This window comes from Delphinapterus leucas, chromosome 6 (assembly GCF_059928025.1).
Source record: "Delphinapterus leucas isolate spDelLeu-1000000601 "Yukka" chromosome 6, BTC_Dleu_Yukka2, whole genome shotgun sequence".
Lineage (NCBI taxonomy): Eukaryota > Metazoa > Chordata > Mammalia > Artiodactyla > Monodontidae > Delphinapterus > Delphinapterus leucas.
In genome coordinates, this window is record NC_143134.1 from 66,697,501 (window position 1) to 66,711,784 (window position 14,284).

At 35.3% G+C, this 14,284-nt stretch overlaps 1 protein-coding gene across 1 annotated transcript in view; it reads left to right on the forward strand.

Moving 5' to 3' along the window:
- The first annotated feature begins 251 nt into the window (after nucleotides 1-251).
- The window catches only part of LOC111174669 (protein tyrosine phosphatase receptor type D), an 83,055-nt gene continuing 69,022 nt past the window's right edge, over nucleotides 252-14,284 (forward strand). The window contains exons 1-3 of the mRNA XM_089912629.1: nucleotides 252-273; nucleotides 2,914-3,495; nucleotides 13,087-13,220. Of these exons, the coding sequence (XP_089768755.1) occupies nucleotides 252-273; nucleotides 2,914-3,495; nucleotides 13,087-13,220 (738 nt within the window). The remainder of the gene's footprint in view (nucleotides 274-2,913; nucleotides 3,496-13,086; nucleotides 13,221-14,284) is intronic.

Genomic DNA, 14,284 nt, shown 5'->3' on the forward strand with positions numbered 1-14,284 from the left:
GTCAGCTGACTAATGCCTCTACAAAGTCTGTCCTTGGAATTCTAAAATGTATCAATTTATTGGTCAGTGTTTCAGATATCATAGTCCAATCATATCTGTGGTATCACATAAGATACACATATCTAGGTAGGCAGATTCTCTCTTAAAAGTATTGACAGCCTAAGTCGTGATAATCTTCAAAATATTTAACTAAAGGCCAGGCTCAGGCACTAACAGGTCAGGATGAGGCATGCTCGACATAGTCAGCCGTTATGGTCGGAATGATGTGTACAGGTTTTATATTTATCCAGAACCTTGAGAAGAGGCACATGACAAAAAAATCCAAATGAGTTAATAAATACTCAAAATTCCAGAAGACAAAGGGAAGAAAAAAAGAGAGTTGAAATCGACATGGTCTAGTAATAGATGCTTTAAATTTTTGATAGACCCTACCATTAAAAATCAAAATGCAGGGCTTCCCTGGTGGCACAGTGGTTGTGAGTCTGCCTGCCGATGCAGGGGGCACGGGTTCGTGCCCCGGTCCGGGAAGATCCCACATGCCGCGGAGCGGCTGGGCCTGTGAGCCATGGCTGCTGAGCCTGCGTGTCCGGAGCCTGTGCTCCGCAACAGGAGAGGCCACAACAGTGAAAGGCCCGTGTACCGCAAAAAAAAAAAAAAAAAAAAAAATCAAAATGCAAGTGTGATTATATTCTGTTTTAGCTCTCACCTCGTGTAAGCGAAGTGCTCAACAAATATTCTTTTCTTGAAATAAGTGTACTGACTATAACCGAAGTACTATATTCCATGGTTACTTTTGAATCAAAGGGGGTAAAAAATGAGTGTGTGAGGGTACCAGTTGTTTTTATACAGTGTTTATAGAATTTTAGAAAACTTGCACAAAATGAGTCAGTCTGAGGGTGACTTTAGGTTTCTGCAAATGTCTGGAACTATTGCAAAATGAAACAAGTTGTCTTCCCCTTCTGGGAAGTGTGATCCTAAAAAAATGCAGCACACATTGTAATCGGTGTCATATTTTCGACCAAGTGCATATACCTAATGTATACCATATAAAATCAATAATGTGACATAAGACAAGGTACACAGCCTTTTCAACATTTAGTCATTTAAAATAGTAATGTTTTATTGCATATTATTATGGTATTAGGCATAGTATTCTCCATACATTACAGATACAAAACCTGTACTGCATAATCAGTGTGACTTAGCGAAACTAAGAGTATCTGTTAAATATCAGTAAACACATCTTTAATTAGCAATATTTCTACTTGCCTTAAGAACACAGAGAGACATCTAGGGGAAATTCAGATCATACACTTCCTTGAAAACTGTCAGGCCAGAATACTGAAACAAATGTCTTTCTATTATTATTTTGAACAAAATCCCTTGGCCAAATATTATCATTCCATGGTTCTTAGAGTAATCTGCAAATACTGAATCATCTTTCCCATACTAACCATTTCAGCTGTAAATATTTGAAGGTTTACTAAAGACCCTCAAGAATTCAAACGCAGGAGTCACACTAAACTAATATTTTGTTCAGTTTCTTTGTTTTCCCGACTCTTGCTCCTTCCCTATACCCCCTCCACCACAAACATAAGGGTGGATCTTGAAAGCAAAAAGTGAATCAAAACAAAAAGCACCTTAAAGAGAGAAAGAACTCATTTATTCAGGTAGTCAGTTCACAGTGCTTATTAAAAACCTACTCAGGACTAGACAGTGTTCTAGATATTGGGGGTATAGCACTAATTAAGTACAAGTTTGCTAATCTTGAAAAGTTACCATTGTAGGGAGTGTTGTATTTTTTGCCTTTAAGTTGACAAGGAAAAGAGGAGGACTAAGGAGCTGGTTACATGAGTGTTACCTTCTGAGTTTTGTCTAAAACTTCAGCTTGTGAAACTCTCCTTTCTTCCTTAATCTCACTACCTTTCAGAATCACTGTCCAGGTGAGGCCACCAGTGTTGATGGTTTGTACGCTTAATTAGTAGCATTTTGAGTCGTGCTTTTCTGCTAAAAAGAATGAACGAGATTTCTAAAATATAGATTTAATTTCAAGTGTTTGTCATGTAGCTGTAATCTGATATTACTGATGTTGGTTATAGAATACATATTATGACAATAAAATGAAATACTTTAAAAAGTGATTTGTGAATAGACTTTAATTTAGCTCCTTCAGCATATTTTGAATATTAAGTAAAAAGCGTAAATTTGAAATTGATTTGAAATTATTATTCTTTATTACCTTAAAATTATTGGTCAGATTATTTATTAAATATATAGAGTAATGTTGCTTATGTCTTACATCTTGAAAACAAAATGGATACTCTTCTTTTACAGCAATTTAATACCATTTCATTTTATGTCTAAAATTTTGTTCTTTTCAATGTTTATTGGCATTTAGTTATATCATTTTTTTGGAAGCAAGGGTCTCATGGGCCAAGCTTGTGGTTATAATAATTGTTATAATTGGAACTACTGTTTTCTGAGGGTGCCAGATACATATTAAGAGCATTACTGGATTAGCTCATTAATCTTCACCGTAAACTCATGAAATACAGTTACCCAACTGTATAGTACAATTCCAATAATACAATTTTGCCTATTTTTCACATGAGAAAACTAAAGCAAAGAGAAGTTAAGCAACACATCCAGGATCTCATAGCTAATAAGTGGTGGATTTGGATACAAGCCCCAAAATACAATGCTATAATACACTTCTAGTAAACTGAGATTTGTCACCTAAGCATGTCTTACTGTACTTCCTGACCACTTAGAAAACCGTCCTTTGCTATGATTTCATCTAATTAAATCTTTACTAGGTACATAATTCTGTCATTCTAATAGCAGAGTTTATGGATTCTTATGATTTCTTAAAAGTGATGGGTATTCACTGTCTTTCTTTTTTCTCCCTGTAAGCCTTACCCAAACCTCCAGGAACTCCTGTCGTGACTGAGAGCACAGCTACAAGCATCACACTGACATGGGACTCTGGGAACCCTGAGCCCGTCTCTTACTACATCATTCAGCATAAACCTAAAAATTCTGAAGAACCTTACAAAGAAATTGATGGGGTGGCGACCACACGCTACAGTGTCGCTGGACTAAGTCCCTACTCAGATTATGAATTCAGGGTTGTTGCTGTCAATAACATCGGGCGGGGGCCTCCCAGTGAGCCTGTGCTGACACAGACCTCAGAGCAAGCACCGTCCAGTGCCCCCAGGGATGTCCAGGCACGGATGTTGAGTTCAACCACCATTTTGGTACAGTGGAAGGAACCCGAAGAGCCAAATGGACAGATTCAAGGATACCGAGTTTATTATACAATGGACCCCACTCAGCATGTTAACAACTGGATGAAACACAATGTAGCTGACAGCCAAATCACTACTATTGGCAACTTAGTGCCCCAGAAAACGTATTCTGTCAAAGTCCTGGCTTTTACCTCAATTGGAGATGGTCCTCTTTCAAGTGACATACAAGTCATCACTCAGACAGGAGGTAAGTGTGGTTCTGGATGGGGCGTAGGGTAGAAGGGAGGAGCTGGTACTAAGAAATGGCAAGGACAGAAACAAAGCACAAAATAGTATGTTTTAATTTTTGAGATTTAGAGTTTCTAAGTAAGGAGTTAGGCATATGGAAAGGAGCAGGCATGGACACTGATAGACTATAAATAATACAGTCCTTTTAGAAGGGGGATGCATTTAGCATACTTTTTTTTAAATTGAAGTATGGTTGCTGTATAATATTACATGGGTTTCAAGTGTATAATATAGCGATTCACAATTTTTAAAGGTTATGCTCCGTTTATAGTTATTATAAAATATTGGCTATATTACCCATGTTGTACAATATACCCTTGTAGCTTATTTTATACCTAATAGTTTGTACCTCTTACTCTCGTACCCCTATATGTAGCATCCTTTCTTTTTAATTGGTACCCAAATGACTTGAAGAGTTTCTGCAGGAGTTGGATAAATGCATCCCCCATGCGGCATTTTGAGAATAGAAGAACTATGCTTCTTTGTATTAGCAACTCTGGTAGAATAGTCCCAAAATTGATTTAATTTGTGAAGGAGTGGATGGTTCAAGAGAAAGTTAAAAATAAAACGATTTGTCAGGGGACCTTGGATATTTAAATGGCTTATATTTGCCAGGAAGCAACTTGCTTAAAAATGAATACTTAACGTTCTTTTCTTTTTTTCTTTGTATGGCCTCAGGGATAAAGAAAGACAGTTACCAAGATCTAAGATCAAACTTTGGGGCCTTATTCACCCATTTTCCTGGGTATTAGAGCAGATGCCAAACTAGTTTATAAAGAAAAACTTGGCCTTTCCCGTAGTTTTATTTTCATAAGAGGATATCAAACTTCTCTGGTCTTGGGTTCAAAGTGATCAGTTTTGTCATGGGATGGGAATAAACCATAGCAGCTGTCTTCTTACATTTATTCTTGAATATCTGAGAGCTATTCATTTGACTCCTCTTGTCTTGGTACCTCTTAGACTTGCATTAATCTGTGAGTGTTTTGGTGGCGTGCCATTCGTTTGTTCTGAGAACCCACATAAGACCCATGTTATTGGAGATGGTACCTATAATCTGTAGTCATAACTCATAGGTAATTCTGGGAATCAGTTAATGAATATTCTCAGGTGTCAGAACTAGATAAACTTATGTTTAACCGCTGACTTGTTTTTATGTTGTGGGCTTCATGAATCTTGTGGCTGAGGACGTTTACCTATTTGCTGTGGCTACTAGGAGTCTCAGAGCATGTTTACAGCTTGCCTGGCTCTATTTTATTTTCATACTGTTATTTGGTTCTTATTGGTTTGTTCATGGATTTATCACTTTTTCTAATATCAAAAAAGTACAGAGTGTTTTATCATAATTATAGTGAAAGTCATCCATATACCTTCCCTATTGGGTATTTTCATTTCTTCTGTATTTATTTGTTATATAAATATGCATAAAATATTGTAGATTAATTTTTCCATAAGTTTCTCATCAGAAAATGTAGAAATCAGTGAATCTTGTTCTTTTTCTTGACTGAAAGTAGTCAACTGTTAAGAGATTATTTTTTTATTATACTATCTTAGCAGCTCCATAACCATTAAAGATATAAGAAAGTATATAGGAAGAGTATATACCTATACTCCACTTTTAGGTTTTCGGATGTTTCAGCTTTGATATTTTAAAAATCCCTGATCTTGGAGTAACATAACCAGGGTTTGAATCCCAAACTACCATTTTTAGCTCCATATCCTTGGACAAGTTACTTCATCTCTCTGAACTTCAGTTTTCTCATCTAAAATAATAACCACCTTATAGAGTTTAGTGGTAGTGGGTTTTTTTCTAAGGCTGCCATACAAAATACCACTTACTGGGTGGCTTAAACAACAGGAATTTATCATCTTGCAGTTCTAGTGATTAGAAGTTCAAGAACAAAGTGTCAGCAGGATTGGTTCCTTCTGAGAGCTGTGAGGGAGATGCTGGGCCTCCCGCCTAGCTTGTGGTGGCTTGCTGGTAGTCTTGGCTGTTCCTTGGCTTGTGGGAGCATCACCCTGATCTCTGCCTTCATGGTCCCATGGCATTCTCCCTAAGCGCTTGTCTCTTGCGTCCAAATTTCCCTTTTTTATAAGATACCAGTCATAATGGATTAGGGTCTAACCTAATGATATCATCTTGACTAATTACATCTGCAACAATCCTATTTCCAAATAAGGTCATTTTCTCAGATTCTTGGTGTTAGGAATTCAACATATGAAATTTTGTGGGACACACTTCAACCCGTAACAAGGCTATCGATTAGATAACGGACAGAAATATTTTATAACTTCAGTAATATATACTCATCATCATAATAATTGCCATATGCTGGAAACTCTGCTAATAGGTGTATTAATTCTTACTGCTCAATTAGGTAGATGCGGAATTATCTCATTTGCCAATGAGTAAATTGAGGATCGATGAAGGTAAAAAGATTCAGGAACTTCCTTTGGGTCATTAAGTGGACACTCTAGATACCTTTAAGCACCATTATCTTTTAAATTAATAATTTGCTAATGTCTTATTTTTTGGTGCCTACTAGGTTTTAGTGCCCACCAGGTGCTCAATAAATAAATAGAGGCAGGAAACACAGGGTGTCATGTATTCATACCTCTGTTCAAGAATTATATATGGGACTTCCCTGGTGGTGCAGTGGTTAAGAATCTGCCTGCCAATGCAGGGGATGCAGGTTCGAGCCCTGGTCCAGGAAGATCCCACATGCTGCGGAGCAACTAAGCCCGTGCATCACAACTCCTGAGCCTGTGCTCTAGAGCCCGTGAGCCACAACTACTGAGCCCGTGTGCCACAACTACTGAAACCTGCATGCCTAGAGTCCGTGCTCCGCAACAAGAGAAGCCACCGCAATGAGAAGCCCGCTCACTGCAACAAAGAGTAGCCCCCGCTTGCCGCAACTAGAGAAAGACCTCGTGCAGCAAAGAAGACCCAATGCAGCCAAAAATAAATAAATAAATTTATTTTAAAAAAAAAAGAATTGTATATGATTTACATCTGAAATACTTGAGGTGGCTATTAGGTTATCCCAGTGCAGAAGTACATTAAACCATTTAGATATTAAAAAAAAAGTTAAAAGAAGTAGAAGGAATACCTTTTTTTATAGAAAGTTATCATACTCAGTCACTGTTTGGTTCTTAATTTTCTAACTACAAATTTAAACATACAAATCTGTAGCGTTTCATAATATTATTTTCTTATGACAGAAGGATTTAGCTATCTAAGAAACCAAATAGTTACTGAAACTAAATTCAACCAAAACATAAGAATCCTTGAGAATCATGAGAATCCTTATATTCAGAACATGAAATGACAGTAATGCTTTCCGTCACTTTTTAATGAAAGATACAGAACTGATGTTTAAATAGATCATATTTTGTTTTTCTGTATTACCAGGGGACATAATGTAACATAACATGTGAAGGTAACATTGTGACAGGAGCAGTTGAGTTAATGTGATCCAGGGACTCCGGACCTAAAAACAAATCTAGATGAATGGATCACAGATGCATTAAAATAGCTGTTCTCAACCTCTGTTTAACTTTTTTTACATTAGGATATTTCCAAGAACCTTCCGTAATAGTTGTAATTTTAATACCCATTGATTGAGAAGATATATAATGATATAATGACTTGTGCCTGCCGAGATCAATAGGCTAAGAAAACCTTCCAAAATGGCACAATGATTTGATCTGCTCTCTAGGCTTAATTAACAAAGGCCGTTTGATGTTAGTGGACACCTGCCAAATACAATGATGTTAGTTCTGATATAATTAATTCTGAGCTGCTCCTGACTAGCTGATTCATAGGATCACTGCTAGACAAAGACATAAAACCATTATGAAAGATTCTTTTAGTTAGGTTATATAAAATTTAAGTTTATGATTCTCCTCACTACAATTTTATCTTTTCCAAACCTACAAAAATTTACTGATCAATAACATGCATGAACTTCTCAAATATTTTAATTTCATGTACACAGAGATACACTTTTTTGTCTACTTTATCTAAAAGGTATACATTTCATTTTATTATCTTTAATTCCCTGACAGTAATATTCCTATTTTTGTTTAAAATCAGACTGTGCAGAAACAGTATTTAGAAATAAAGTGAGTTTAAGAGGGACATTATTACTTTTGATCTTATCTAAGATTATTGTCACATGTATTGATATAAATGGAGGATTGATGTAAGTTTGTATATTTCTGGTAATATAGAAAGTCAAAATATGATCTATGTTATAGTCAGTAATATATCCCCTTAATTATGAATATTAGTACAGATGAAAATATTAAGTAATCTTTACATGGTTTTAAATATGAAAAGATTTTGGTTAAAATGATTATTTTCTAGAAATATTGGTTAATCTTCCAAGTTTTCCATAGCTTTAACTTCTGGCATTATAGTGACTTGCAAGTAATTCACCTTGGAAATACATGGACCATATGGCCATTGACATGGGAAGTATTTATGTGCTAGAAAAAAGTCTCTGCTACGAAAAAACACATTCGGGAAGGATGTCTCATATAGTTTTCTCTTGTACGTAATTATAATAAGAACATAGGGTAACTATATTTTACAAAAGAAGTACAAATAAAACTCTGATAAGGAAATGTAATAAATTAACATCTTAAACCTAATGCACTAACATAAATGTTGCTTGTTGTTCCTGCTAATTGGAGGCATTCTAAAGCTGTTAAATCCCAATGTGTGTCTTTTTCCTGAACTTTCTTTAGAAAACATATCTTACCTCTAATTCTTCTATGCGTTTAATAGATTCTTGGGGAAAGTACTGATTTATATGTACACACCTTAATAGTATAGGTCTTTGGAAGGAAAATAATTATACACATTTAATAAATATTAATGAGTAGCATCAACTTTAAACATTTTGAAGAAGCAAAATTGTTATAAAACTATGACATTTTAGAGACATTGTGCTTTAGGTTTCCAGTACTTTATAAACCATTTCATTACTATATATCAACAGGCCTATATAAGCAAACTAGAAAAGACTGATTTCCAATAGCAAAAATTATGAGCCCCATTTGAATTCTTTCCCTAAATAGTTTTAGCAATGAGTAAAGGAGTGCTGGTTGTAAATACAACTGTAATAAAATTTTAACTTTTTCTTATTGATGTTTAATGACAGTTGAGAGTAAGATTTGTGCAGGTGCTTGTGTATTAAGTACTTATTTTGTCAATGATATATCTGTGGCACTTACAAATCAGACTCCTTGTTTGAATTTTGTTTTGTTTTGTTTTACTGCCACTGTAATCCTGGCTGTTGCTTTTATTGTTGTTATTATCATTTGTCAATATGCTAGATACATTTTAAAATATGTACCTTATTAGAGCACTAGACATTTTAGTAATAATGTGTTTTTTAGTCTTTTTGGTAACGTTTCATATTTATATTACGGTGAGGTGAAATTATTTTTTAGCCATTTTATATGTGCTAACCCCTTTCTCTTCAGAGATATTCCCTAAAATTCAGTCAAATATTGATCTCTTCCAATATCATCAGAGTTCAGATGACATGCAGATTTTCTTCTCGCTGCTTATTCATTCTCCATTCTCTGTGAGTTGCCTTCAGATATATGGAGTATACTAGTATTACTACTCTAATATTTCCCATTTCTCAATGGGGCTATAATCTTATTGTAGGGAATTGATAGCTCATATTTGTATTTCCTTGTGGACATTAAATAAGCAATCAAGAAGGAGGGTATAACAACACCACTTTACCAAATATAAGGATGTCTTAAATATAATTTTAAAGAAAAATTTGTGTTCCTACTTTTCTTTCCTCTTTCCACATCTAAATTCTATTGGTTTATGGTCAACATTAACACGTCTTTTTTTAATGTAGATGATTGCACTAAGGTTTCTGGACGGGTTCTTTTTATTCTCCCGTGTGTTTTCCAGAATCTCACATTTTTCCGTAAAATGTATCTTTGGTTAATTGATGAGGAAAATGCTACAGCACAGAAAAGCTCTTAAATAAAATATATAGAGAAAAACATGAAGTAAGTGAAGATAAAAGAATGTCAGTAGGTTTGAGGTGTCAAGACTGTGAGAGCATTAAATATATATACATACAAATATCTATACCTATCTATCTATCTATAGAGACGGGGAGAGTGGGAGGAAGACAGTAAGGGAGGGAGGGAAGGAGGGAGAAGGGATATGAGAAAACACATATAAATGTTAATAGAACCTTTGTAGCCACAGTATTTGGTATAAAAATCTAAGTGACAGATGATAAAGTATTCCCTGTGTCTCCAAGTGGCACAGACAAAATAAATATGACAGTTTGGAGTCCACTAACGTGTTTTCTTGTAAACATATATTATGATCATTAGGACTATTATGTTTGGGGAATGTATAACTAAATACGTTAATTTCACAGCTTTTTTCTTTTCCTTTGAAGCCTCAGCTTCATTGTGTTTGTTTCAGTAATGACTAAATGATCCTGAGGAAGCAACATCTTTAGGTGAATCCACAATTCCCAAGAAAGTCTGAGTACCGTCACCCCTAAGACACGTATGGGCATAGAGTCTGATATAATAAAAAGATCTTTTAAAGCCCTGGTCCTTATGCTGGATTTTGCCTGTAGACACATTTTGCCTAATACAGTGTTTTTCAGTTAATTTCAACTAATTCAATTTATTTCTGATTGTAAAAAATTAAAAGACTTTACCTAGAAGATTCATTATCAACTTCTGCTGAAAAATCAGAAGCTTGGGCAAGACTGGACCCACATTCCACAAGGCAGCCGTGTCCTGGCTCTGAGCATCACTGACTCCTTCTGGTGGCCCAGGCACTCCCCCGTTGACCCTGGGCCTGCATGGCCTCTGCACTCATCTAAGTCATCTGCCCGGCACCTCTAGGCATTGGTGTTTCGACCACAAGTTTAAAATCTATTAAATTCCCCCCCAGACCACTTCAAAAGAAGAAGATGTTGAAAGCAGAGGAGGAGAACCCTGTTTGTATTATTCCAGGAGACTCACCATCCAGTCGTGTGGCCACTTCCTACTTACTTTGTCCCAAAATAAAATGGACACCCTCTGAGGCTTTGATGTAGCTATTTCATTATTTAGAAGGAGAGGGCTCTGAATAGAACCAAACAGAATTAGAGAATTAAAGGAAGTGTGTGGCACTAAACAAGGATGAAACATTGAGACCTACCAGGAATTTGTTTGAGACAAATTAAAAGCAAAAAAGTAAACAGTTTTAAGTAAGAAAAAGTTAATTGGATTCCCAAAATGTTTTCAATCACTGTCACTCAATTTATTATTAGCCTTAGCAGGGAGGAAATACGTAACAAGCAGTTATTATCCTGAGAGCAGCCCTTCAACACTGTCCATGTTTTTAATTCTTGACAGCACTTTGTTTGGCTTGGTTTAAGTCAGAAGTTATAACAAGGTGTTCTTCTTTCCCAGATATGTGGAAGTTGGGGAAAGAAAAAGGGAATAAAACTAGAGAAAAAGAAGTGACTGCATACATATGCATAGGTGTGTGTATTTTTAGGCTGAGAAAACCTTTCATGATCTGAATATTAGAATCCAATCATAATTTCCCCATCTGTCTGATCATTCTTGGCTTCCATCGCTGCTCCTACCTGTGCTATTGGTATTTTCTTTTTAGAAGTAATGCATTTTCTATTTGTTTTGTTATTTGCCTGATTGTTTTTCTTATTTCCCTCTGTTCTACCTTCTCTTGCTCTTGATCTTTTATCTTCTTTTGTCTCTACCTCTCACCTCTCAGTCTGAATGATTGTGTTAGGTCACCCACTGGGCAGGTACTTAAAAAAAAAAATAGATACTCAGTTCAGAAAGTACATTCCTGGAGGCATCAAATTAATGAGTATCTCAAGGTCTGTGATACAGAAGGAGAGAAAGGAAGATGAATGAAATTAGAAATATGAAGCACTGATTATTGGTGGCCTTAAGCATCAGTCCAAACATGAGTGTGTGCACGTGTACACACACACACACACACACACACACACACACACACGAGTCACAGGTTAACAGACCAGAGTAATGAAATGATGATTAGGGATTGATTCCAGAAACCATTGTAGACCCCTTTAGATTTTAATCTTTTTTTAAACAAAAGGCATTTTTTTCATCATGCTACAGAGAGATGACTATAGAAAGAAAAGAAAGTAATGCATTTTATATCTCCAAAGACCTTCTTTATGGTGAAAATGATGCTTTAGGTATTGTTTAAGAAATTGATGTCATACATCAGCTACAAGTTATATTATTTGTATATGTTTTTGAATGTTCATGCTTATTTGCCAAAAATACTTTAGATGTTCTTTTCCCCTCTGGAGTGAAGTATTATTCTTGTTTTTTTACAAATATACACGGAATTCTCATGTGAACTTGTGGGAATATGGACATATGTTCAGCTTTGGCACTTTGAAACATGCCGCAATATCCGGGGTAATGATCAAAATATTTAATGGCCGCTAAGGCATGGGTACCAACCAATTAGAGTAGACATTGGCTGAGAACAATGTAAGTAAGAGTAGCTGTGCTACTGATGCCCTGAAGTGCATTAGCCTTGTGTATAATGGATAGAGGACTTCGTGGGATTAGTTGCTAACTAGGAGGTTGGGGTTAGTAAAATTTATTCTAATTCAACATTTGGGTAAGATGCTTTCAACTGGATTGATGTCCCATTCTTGATTACATATGATATATAGCTTTTCCAAATTGTCTGTTGCATGGATTACATGACTAATACGAGAATTATAGATGACCTCTGTTAACTTCCTATATTTGTGATAATAAGTGTATTCTATACACTTTTCAACTTGTGTAGTAATTTAGCTCCATCTCACTAGGGACAATATTAAATTTATATTGTGTCTAGTGTATTAACTCATATTAAAGTCATTAGAGATTAGAAAGAATTGTTAGTTTTTTAAATTCGCTCTCTCTTTTTTTTTTTTTTACATCTTTTTAAAACGTGGGTTGGTAAGAAAAAAATACTAATGATTCTGCTTGCCTGTAGGTTTTGTTAATGGAGTAGAGGTGGGATTTTATAAACCTAATTGGAAATAATTTTAAAAGTAAACTGTAGCGTTAGAGAATAAGTTCCCACTCAGTTGTAAAAGAACAATAGCTTTTATGTATTTAACAATTGGTGTGATTTAGGCAATATTTATCCCAAGTGCTTTATATAAATCATCACATTTATTACTTACAATGATATTATAAAGTAAATATTATTCTTAAAGTTGAATTCAGAGACTGATATATTCTACATTTGCTAATTCCACATCTTGCATATATATTAAACCACTCAGGGACAAGCACAGTATTTATAACATTGTTCTTGTCCCTTAAAGGAGGAAAACTGGGCTTTATATTGACAGGCTAACTTGGACAATGTAAGGCACCTAGCTCTCCATTAAGCTAATACGTGCAGACACTGAGTGAAAAGTTTAAACAGTTAATGAAAGAACTTCTGAATATTTCTGGTGATGGTGAGCTCACTCCTTTGCCTCCCTGATTTTAGTGCCAGGGCAGCCACTAAACTTCAAGGCAGAACCTGAATCCGAAACAAGTATTTTGCTCTCTTGGACGCCTCCACGTTCAGACACCATCGCCAGCTATGAACTGGTCTACAAAGATGGGGAGCATGGAAAAGAGGTAGGACTGTGCTTTTCACCTTGTCATCATTCTCTGCACCCAAGCACTGCTCTCATTTTGTGTAATTGCCCAAGTTCTGTTAAAAGGTCAGATATCTACAGAGGACCTTGGTGGAAAAGATTTATTCATCAAAAGAGAAGCTTGACCAAAAAAACAGAAAGAGTATTTGGAGACTTGCTGGGGTTAGGACAAAAGAAACAAAAAACAGCTATTGTCTGTATTGGAAATTTCTTTTTTTAATTCTGGTTTCTAAGTTACTTATGGAAGTATCTGCTTGTAAAAGAATATACTCCTTGAGATTTGGGGATTTCCTTTCTTTGTCTTCTGCATTAAAATGCTTAAGTCACTGTTAACACATGACTAAGTGAGCTCCAAGGCTTTGGGTAGATGAATTTGTCTAAACTGGTTTCAGAGAAAGATGCCCCATAGCAAATGTTTGTTTGTATGCCAATGATTGTTTGATATGAATGTGAAAATACATATATATATATATATATATATATATATATATAGTTTATGTTACACAAATAAAATAACAGACTGTGGAAGGCTAGAAATTGTTAATAGTTACTGAAAAGAGAAATAAAAATCAAAATAACTAACACATACATTAACAGGCACTATAATGATGGTTTCACACATATTAAGTCAATCCTTACAGTAGTGCTTTGAGTCAGCCTCTATTATTAATCTATTTCACATATTATAACAAAATAGAGACACGGAAAAAATTAAATGATTAAATAATTTGCCCAGAGCCTCATACTACTGAATGGTAGAGGTGGAATTTGAATCTAGACAATTTCCAGAATCTATGTTCTTAACCATTAGGATATACCGGCCCTTGGGTATACTTTGAATAGATTATATAAATCAGTATTAAGATACATCTAATATTTTCAGAAAGGGATAGTAATAAATATATTTCTTTTGTTATCGTAAAACCCATTAAGGGGAACATTAGGACAAAAAAGTTGGTAAAGCTCTATGTGAAAACTCAATCCACCAAGCCATTTTGTTGTACCTCTTAGCATCCTTTATCTTAAAAATATCTTCACAAAGCA